This window comes from Phyllostomus hastatus, unplaced genomic scaffold (assembly GCF_019186645.2).
Source record: "Phyllostomus hastatus isolate PE091 unplaced genomic scaffold, TTU_PhHast_1.1 phas_contig_34, whole genome shotgun sequence".
Classification (NCBI taxonomy): domain Eukaryota; kingdom Metazoa; phylum Chordata; class Mammalia; order Chiroptera; family Phyllostomidae; genus Phyllostomus; species Phyllostomus hastatus.
The window spans coordinates 47442955-47452060 of NW_025333857.1; the positions used below are offsets into that span (position 1 = coordinate 47442955).

The 9106-nt window shown below is 40.6% G+C and overlaps 1 protein-coding gene across 3 annotated transcripts in view; it reads left to right on the forward strand.

Annotated features, from left to right (window-relative positions):
* Positions 1–4960, forward strand: part of MELK (maternal embryonic leucine zipper kinase) — a 75478-nt gene extending 70518 nt beyond the window's left edge. For all 3 annotated transcript variants that reach the window (XM_045840541.1, XM_045840542.1, XM_045840540.1), the window contains exons 17-18: positions 1668–1771; positions 4362–4960. In XM_045840541.1, coding sequence (XP_045696497.1) covers positions 1668–1771; positions 4362–4539 — 282 coding nt within the window. In that variant the 3' untranslated portion in view covers positions 4540–4960. The remainder of the gene's footprint in view (positions 1–1667; positions 1772–4361) is intronic.
* The last annotated feature ends 4146 nt before the right edge of the window (positions 4961–9106 follow it).

Here is a 9106-nt window from a genome sequence, read left to right on the forward strand (position 1 = left end):
ATATATTATGAGAAGCTAAGCAGTTGTCAAATACTAACGGGTGAAGTATGATAAGTTATTTTACAAAAGGAATCACTCGAATTGTGATTTGCAAGTGTTCAGTTTGTCGTTACCCTGACAGGGCCAGTGCAGCATGGGGTTGGGGGAAGAGCCCTGGCCCAGGACCCAGGACAGGGGGCCTGTCACGGCTCTGCCGCTTGTTCCTTTCGTGCCTTAAGCTGGGGCTCCCAGACCCCGGCCACGCGGCTCTCACCTCGTATCAGCATCTCAGCATCTCACCTGCCCTGTTATTTATCTGGTGTTGTCTGTATTGACTCTCTTCTTAAAATACAGAGTTATAGAGGTATAATCGACATACAATATAAACTGCACATATTAATAATGTACAGTTAACATACCTTTAGCTTTATATATATACCTATGAAACTATCACCACGTCAAGGGGACTTTTTTTTTTACAGATTTTATTTATTTATTTTTAGAGAGGGAAGGGAGGGAGAAAGAGAGAGAGAGAGAAACATCAATGTGCGGTTGTTGGGGGCTGTGGCCTGCAACCCAGGCATGTGCCCTGACTGGGAATTGAACCTGTGATGCTTTGGTTTGCAGCCCGTGCTCAATCCACGGGCCCGCCAGCCAGGGCAAGAGGACTAACTTTTTAAAAACATATTTATTTAAAAGAAAACCACATTTATTGTTTTTTGCTAATTATACATATGTTTAATCAGATTGGAAAAATATATAAATATTAAAATAAAAATATCTGTGCATCATCAAGAGTTACGTTGTATATCCATCTCCAGTGACAGTTCATATCACGTTTTGGGAAACCACCTTAAGAAATGTATGTCTCTTCCCTGGGTCACAGGTTCTTGATTGACAGGTGAGGTAGTTGGGTCTTTGCCAAGCTCCCCATTTTGTCATTTATAAAAACTCAAATCTAAGTGACACAGAAAGTACAATTTTTGTTTGAGTGAAGGTACTACTAGGAAAGGAGGGTTTCTGTCTGTTTTTAGGAACTGTTAAAACAGTGTCTGGTACATAGTAGGCCTTCGGTAAATAGTCGTTGAATGAATGGATGGAAGGCTAGAGGCCAGTTGGGAATGAAATTATCTGAGAACTGTGCTCTCAGTGAATGAGAAAAAAATACCTTGACATTACTTTTTAGAAAGGAATACTTGTTATGTTCTCATATGGAGTTGTCATGGAATCAGCTCCTGGGACTTTTTTAAATAATCAAGAAAGAGTTAAGGAAACATATCCAACTACATACAAATGAAACTTTCTAGGGCATTTGTTTCATCTTCCCCCAGTGTACATTTCAGGATGGTTAAGGTCTCTGGCATAGTGTAGGGAGGGAGAAACAGGTAAAGTTCAAACTGATAGACATTATTTAGTATTTATTTCTGTAAAAAGATTGGTAGGAAGGGTGAGTGTGTCGAAAGGATAATATGGATACAGTTACTAATAAACTTGATTTCTCCAAGCTTTCCCATTGTCATCTTAATCCATTTTACCAAGAGTGCCTTGTAAATTCTTTCAGTATTTTTCCTGAAATATTTTTGTTTGAAATTGTTCTATATTGAGGAGTTTTGGGTCTCTGAATCAGGAAGGGTGGTATTTGTGTTGATGTAAAGATTTACTTCTCACCCCTCCTTTTCTCTTTTAAGCTTCACTATAATGTGACCACAACCAAATTAGTGAATCCAGATCAACTCATCAACGAAATAATGTCTATTCTTCCGAAGAAGCACGTCGACTTTGTGCAGAAGGGGTAAGAAGCGCACCGACAGACTGTTGCATTTATTGCTTGATATCCTTTGAGCTTTAAGAAAATGCAGGATTCTTTTCTCCCCTTCAAAAGAATATATATATTTTTCCCACATCGTTCCAAAAAGTTTTTCTGGGAGTGCCATTGTTCATAATTTATTCTCTTGTTTTACATGAGTTACAGACATTTTTTAAGTGCCTGTGTTGTCACCACTCTGAAAGTTAGACTTCTCAGAATAGGAAAATCTGAACTTCTTCCAGTTTTCTTTTACATCCTATTTTTCTTTGATGTCCTACTTCACAATAATATTTATAAGCTGTAACCCTAATTTCTGTGAACCCTCAAACAAGTCTAGGCTCTCATAGAGACTCCCTCTCTTTACGACTCACTATGTTCACAGGACCATGTTTTCAGTGCTGTAGGAAGTCAGTTCCCCGTAACTCCCCCCCCCACTGTTGAGTGAACTGCTCTCAGAGCCTCCGAGGTTACGGTCTCACTGTCTGAACAGCCTGACCTCTCTGGTCACCTAAGATGTTCCTACTTCCAAACTCAGTTATGTCTCTTTAAAATTATTATTATCAATGCAGCTAAAAGCCACTAATAGATCAATCAAAACCATGTAAATATAAATAGAATAATCAAACTAGAGTTAAGGTTTTAAGAAACGATCTTTTGCAACAAGTGATTTTACTTTTCACTCTCTATACATGCTGGCAAGCACTCTTTATGGGAACCTTGTCTTTCTTTTTTAGGCGTCATTAGAACACATCTAACTCCCTCTGACCTGCTCTTCACACTTGGGGTTTAGCCAGGGTTTCAGACCCCTCGCCAAGTCTCTGTCATGTGACCTCTATCAGATCGCTGACTGGCTGTTAATCAGTAATTTGTTTTTCTCATTTCTTGATCACCCAGAAGGTCTTTGCCTTGATCCTTTTCTTTTTATTTCCTCTATTGTTAACTTCTTTGTTTTCCAGTGGTATTATTCTATATCTAATTTTCACTAGATATTACCAATCTCAGTCACAGTCTATTATCTTTTTCTAATCAGGAAGAATTACCTTTTCTTTTTCATATAACTAAGTTGCTCTATGCTTTCTCTTTCCATCAGGAGCCATAACTACAGGGTACTCCTTTATGCACTGTTCATATTCATTGCTTATTTTTAAGAGACAGAGCACCAAAACACATAACCAAGTTGGTAAGGAAAAGAATGATCTTTTGAGCCCTGGCTGGCGTAGCTCAGTGGATTGAGTGAGGGCTGCGAACCAAAGCATCGCAGGTCCGATTCCCAGTCAGGGCACATGCCTGGGTTGCAGGCCACGGCCCCCAGCTACCGCACATTGGTCTTTCTCTCTCTCTTTCTCTCTCCCTTCCCTCTCTAAAAATAAATAAATAAAATCTTTAAAAAAAGAAAAAGAAAAAGTGACCTTTTGTGAAACCTCAGGGTACATAACAGAAACAAGTAATATTGTCATACTTCTGTGAAACAGTGCCTAATTTTGTGCCCCTAGATACTTAGGGAACTGAAATTTCAAATTGATCCACCTGGATATTGTTTGTGTTTACTGAAGATCAATAAGACAATTCAATAAAACTAAAATACAATGTAAACTAGTTTAAAAACTGATTTACATGAATTCAGTTTATGCAGCTTTCAGGAACATACCTATGTCTTAAGATGTGTTTATGGCTTCATTTAGTCTGGGCCTTTTTTTTAAAGGTTTAATTTATTTATTTTTAGAGAGGGAGGAAGGGAGGGAGAAAGAAGGGCAACGCAACATCAGTGTGTGGTTGCCTCTAGCGCACCCCCTACTGGGGACTTGGCTCGCAACCCAGGCATGTGTCCCAACTGGGAATCAAACCAGCAACGCTTTGGTTCGAAGGCCAGCGCTCAGTCCACTGAGCTACACCAGCCAGGGCCTGAGTCTGGGCCTTCTCATTATCAGAGTGGTTAACGTGGCAACGTGGCAGTTCTATTAAATACGCCGCATGTTTCAACCATGCGAGTGTGACATCTCCTTGGGCTTTCTTTATAACTCTGGCTTGAAGCGTTGCAATGATCAGAACTTCTTATTACTGTCAGAGAAACCTCAAAAACACATGTCCTTCTGACAGGTTGGTGTCTGCAGCTTTATTTATGTGAAAGACAGAAGTTTCTGATGAGATGCATACAAAAAACATTCTTAATCTTCCCTGAGCTTGCCTTTGTTGTGAACATTGTGGAAATGGCCTAATGGTCACAGATTACACTGCTGAGAGTTTCATGAAAGGGCGCCAGAAGCCTTCTTGAGTGTGAATAGCACGTATAGCTATGAAAGAAGGGCTTTTCTTTGGAGCAAGGGAGGATTCTGGTAAAGCCTTTTCATCTTTATTCTTTCTTAAAATCCTAGTTCAGCTTCTGGGAAAACACCAGCCCTCTTCCATCACTAAAGCACAGCTAGGTCATTTGGAAAGTGTAAGCAGTAATATATTGCTCAATAGGAAATAATGGTTTATTTCCTCCACTGGCCTCCTAGAGGCTTAGAAGTCTCTTGTATGATACGGAATATTCATGGTTCTCCTACTGACTGGCTTCTTATCTTGTTTTTCACAGCTATACACTGAAGTGTCAAACACAGTCAGATTTTGGCAAAGTGACAATACAGTTTGAACTAGAAGTATGCCAGCTTCAAAAACCCGATGTGGTGGGTATCAGGAGGCAGCGGCTAAAGGGGGACGCCTGGGTTTACAAGAGATTAGTGGAAGACATCCTGTCTAGCTGCAAGGTGTGACCGGTGGGCGGGTTCCCTGCTGCTGGGGGGTGTGGCTGTGACACGGAGACTGGGGTGATCTGGGGTGATCGGTTCCATTTTCAGAGTCCGCTGTAACGGCGAACTCGTTTCTAAAGCGCTCTCTTAAAGACCAATGTATTTTTGTTTTTAAACAAAATATATTATTTTGCAGATGAATCTAAGGCCAGCCCATCTGTCATTATCTGTTCTGTCTTTTTTAATCATGTGGCTTTGTGTATTAATAACTGTTGACTTTCCTAGATTCACTTCCATATGTGAATGTAAGCTTTTAACTATGTCTCCTTTTAATGTGTAATTTCTTTCTGAAATAAAACCATTTGTGACTGTAGCAGGCTTCTTAACTTGTCTTTGTATTTGATTTTGATTCAAATAAAACCTCAAATGGCTTTCTGACTATTAAGTAGAGACTATTTGAAGTATATTTTATCTGTTATCAAATATGCCTTGGGCAGAAAAACAGATAAGAATTCATTTGCATAATTTTTTCCTGTCTCTGATTTAAGTAGGATTTATTGAGATCGTTAACTAAGTCGCAGCTGTGGTTACCAGAGTTAAACAACACATTTAATATGTTGAATAAAAGAGTATTGACTTGAGTAAGTGTGTTCGCTCAACAATGATAAGTATCTGAACTATGAACCTCCATGAAATGTTACTTAACGGTAATTTTTCTTAAGTCTCACTGTTGGCCTCAAGTTTGTATTTTTATTTCATTCTATTGGTCTCCAAAGGCCAGCACTCAAGTTATATTTGTATGGATTTTACCAATTAAACTAGTTGGAGAAAAAATAGCACTGTTTCTAGTCAGTAGTCAAGGAGCAGTTTGTCATTCATTTGCTCAATAAACATTTCCTAAGTGCTGAGAAGCGTTAGGTCCTGGGGCTGAAGATGAGACTGTCTGGTAAATGCAGGGCATTTGGAGTCCGTCAGTGGGGGCAGATGGGAAAGCCAGTGTTCATGGCACGGGGGGGTGGTCCGCTTTGCCTGGAGGAGCCAGGGGTGATTTCTTGGAGGAAACAGGATTTGGTCCTGAAGGACATATGAGTTCACCAGAAACAAAAGAGCTTCTGCAACGTTCTGACAGTGGGATCAGTATGTGCAGAGGCGAGCGGGATGTGTTTAGGGCGGGTGCAGAAGGTGGCGCAAGCGGGGAAGCGGCAGAGGATGAGGGTTGGAAGTTTAGCTGGAAATTAGTGGTGAAGAATTTGAAGGAACTTGCATGTTCCACAGCACTGTTTTGGCAAAACCGTCAAGGGTTTTTAATTTTTCTGTAAGTCTTATTAAAATATAATTCACATATCATAAAATTCACCCCTTGAGTGTATAAATTCAGTGGTGTTTAGTGTAGTCTCAGTTGTGCAACCATCACCACAGTCTAATTTTAGAACATTTTCCCCACCTTCAGGAGAAAGCCTGAGCCCGTTAGTGGTCACTCCCAACTTTCCCACCTTCCAGCCCCGGGCAACCACGAGTCCACTTCCCGTCTCGATGGGTTTGACCGTTCGGGACATTTCATGTAATGGAATCATACACTATATGGCCTTTTGGGCCTCACTTCTTTCATTTAGCATAATGGTTTCAAGATTCACCATGTTGTAGCATGTATTGCCAGTCTTCGTTCCATTTTATAGCTGACAAACATCCCATTGTATGGATTATTTTACATTTCATTTCTCCATTTATCAATTGATGGGCATTTGGGTTGTTCCCACTCTTGGCTACTGAGAATACTGCTGCTCTGAACGCTTGTTTACACGCTTTTGTGTGGACCTCTGCTTTCAGTCCCCAGGAGTGGAGTTGCTGCATCACGTCAACAGTGACGCATTGCCACCCTCCTTCCCATTTTCTGATTTCACCAGCAACGAGGATTCTACTTTTTCTACATTCTCCTTAACATTGTTACCATCTCTTTTTCCTTTTTTTTTAAGATTGTATTTATTCATTTTTAGACAGAGGGGAAGAGAGGGAGAGAAACATAATACGTGGTTGCCTGTCGCGTGTCCCCCACCGGGGACCTGGCCAGCAACCCAAGCACCTGCCCTAGACTGGGAATCGAACCAGCAACCCCTTGATTCACAGGCCAGCACTCAACCACTGAGCCACACCAGCCAGGGCTCTTTTTTCTAGTTTAGTCCTCCTAGGGGGTATGTAATGGTATCTCACTGTGGTTTTGACTTGCTTTTCCTTAATGACTAACGATGTTGAGCATTTTTTCATGTGCTTATGGCCATTTATAATCTTTTTTTTGGAGAAAAGGGGCAGTTCTTTTGCCCCTTTTCAATTGGGTTTTTAAATTATTGAGTTGTAAGAATTCTATAGTTCTGATAGTGTATAAGGGTTTTTTTAATCAAATACATGGTGTGCTAATATTTTCTTTCATTCTATGGGTCATCTTTTTACTTCTTTTTTTTTAAATCCTTACCCATGGACATTTTTTTCATTGTTTTTAGAGAGAGAGGAGTGGGGAGAGAGAAACAGGTGAGGGAGAAGCATTGGTCATTTGCCTCCCATATGTGCCTGGACGGGGGATCGGTGCCCTGCCCAGCATTGTACGTGTCCAGACTGGAGGTGTCACGCCCCTGGACTGGGAATGACATACCTATATGTGTGCCCTGACCGGGTGTCCCACAACCTTTTGGTCACTGGATGGTGCTCCGACCAACAGAGCCACGTTGGCCAGAGCTGTTCTTGTTTTTGTTTTTTTTACTTTTTTGATGGTGTCTTTTGAACAAAAGTTTTTTATTTTCTAAAGTACAATTTATTTTTATAGAGCATAAGAGGAGAGTCACTCTTCTGTCCCTGTGACAAATGGTATGGTCTGGAACAATGATTCTCAAAAACTTTTAACCGATGAACCGCAGTAAGGAGTTCAACCATTTGAACCTAAGCTAACAATAAAGAGCTTTCAGAGAAACTCCAAGCTACCTGACAACAGAAAAGGCACTTAGAAACAGAGTGGTTTCCTTGTTGCTGTAGGCATGCAGATGCGCAACAATGCGGAAGACGGTGAGTCCATTATTTGGATATTGGGAGTAGAGCGACCCCAGAAGCTTTGGCAGCGGCGTTTTAGGTGATTTTGGATAATTCGAACGTTGGGAGTGATAGAATGGTGGATGAGTTGCAGGAGCAATGGAAGATTGTATTTGTTGGCTGTGATGGGGAGAAACAAAGTAAAGGTCAGAGAAGCATCAGGTATCGGGCACTCACAGTGTGCCAGGCCCCGCACTGGCACACCGTGACCCACGGGCCATCCTGTAGCCTTTCCGGTGGAGTTTTATCAGCCCTGCCTGTGTTGTCTGTGGCTGCTTTTGTGCTGCAGGAGCAGAGTGGAGTAGTTTTGACAGAGACTGTATGGCCTACAAAGCATAAGGTATTTGCTGTCATAAAGTATTTACAGAAGAAGTTTGCTGAGCCCTGATTTAGAGATTTTTTTTTTCAAATCACTACAACATGTATTATACAGATTTACTCATTTACTTTTTGTACTTCAACTCCTTCTCTAGGTGGTATCCTTTTATACCACCTAGAGAAGGAGTTGAATTTCAAGGTAATAACTCTCAAAGTCATCACACTTGTAAGTGAACTGAATTTGAACCAAATGCACTAGGCTCCAAAGTCCATGTTCTTTGCTGTCCTAGAAATAGAGGTAATACATCTCTCCTGAGATTGTACCATACGGGAAAGCATGATTATGTATGATATTTATTTAAAGATTGACTTTTTATAGCAACCATCTTATACAAACTGGCTAAGATACAGGAAAACTTTCCTAATGCAGACTTTATTACAGTATGGTTTGCTGCAGTTGAGTGTGTTATGTGATTCTTCTTAGGATTTGTTACTTTTACTAAGTGTCTTCCTTTGAATAGGGAGAATACAGCTTACTAAGGAAATAAGAATTGAAAAACTGAGCTTCTGGGCCCACAGTGACATGATATGTTTTAAAGAGCTTATTTTTATTATTTTGCTGTAATATAGGCCTACGGAATTATATATTTGAAAGCCTTTCTGCAGGCTCTGGGGCAGGATACATTTCCTTGCCTTTTCCAATAGAGGCTCCTGCATATTTCAGCTCATGGCCCCCTTCTCCGTCTTCAAACAAGGATGAATTGAGTCTGTCTCACATCACATCACGCTGATTTACTCCACAGTCTACCCTCTGTCACATTTTACAACCCTAATGATTACTTGGGGCTCACCCACATAATGCAGGATTATTCCCCTATCTTAGAGCCAGCTATTTAGCAACCTTAATTTTATACGCAACCTTAATTTTCCTTTGACACGTAACATATATTCCTAGATATCAGGAATTAAGGTGTCCCTCTGGAAGAAGGACATTCCTCTGCCCATCACAATGGCCAACTGATTTTTTTTGACAAAGATCCTTAACACTTGTCATTAGAAAATTTCAAGTTAAAGCAAGATACCACTGCATACCTATTAGAGTGGCTAAAGTCCAAGAAACTGACAATCCCAAGTACTGACAAGGGTGTGGAGCAACAAGAACTCTTAATCAATTGCTGGTAGAAACGTAAAATGGTTT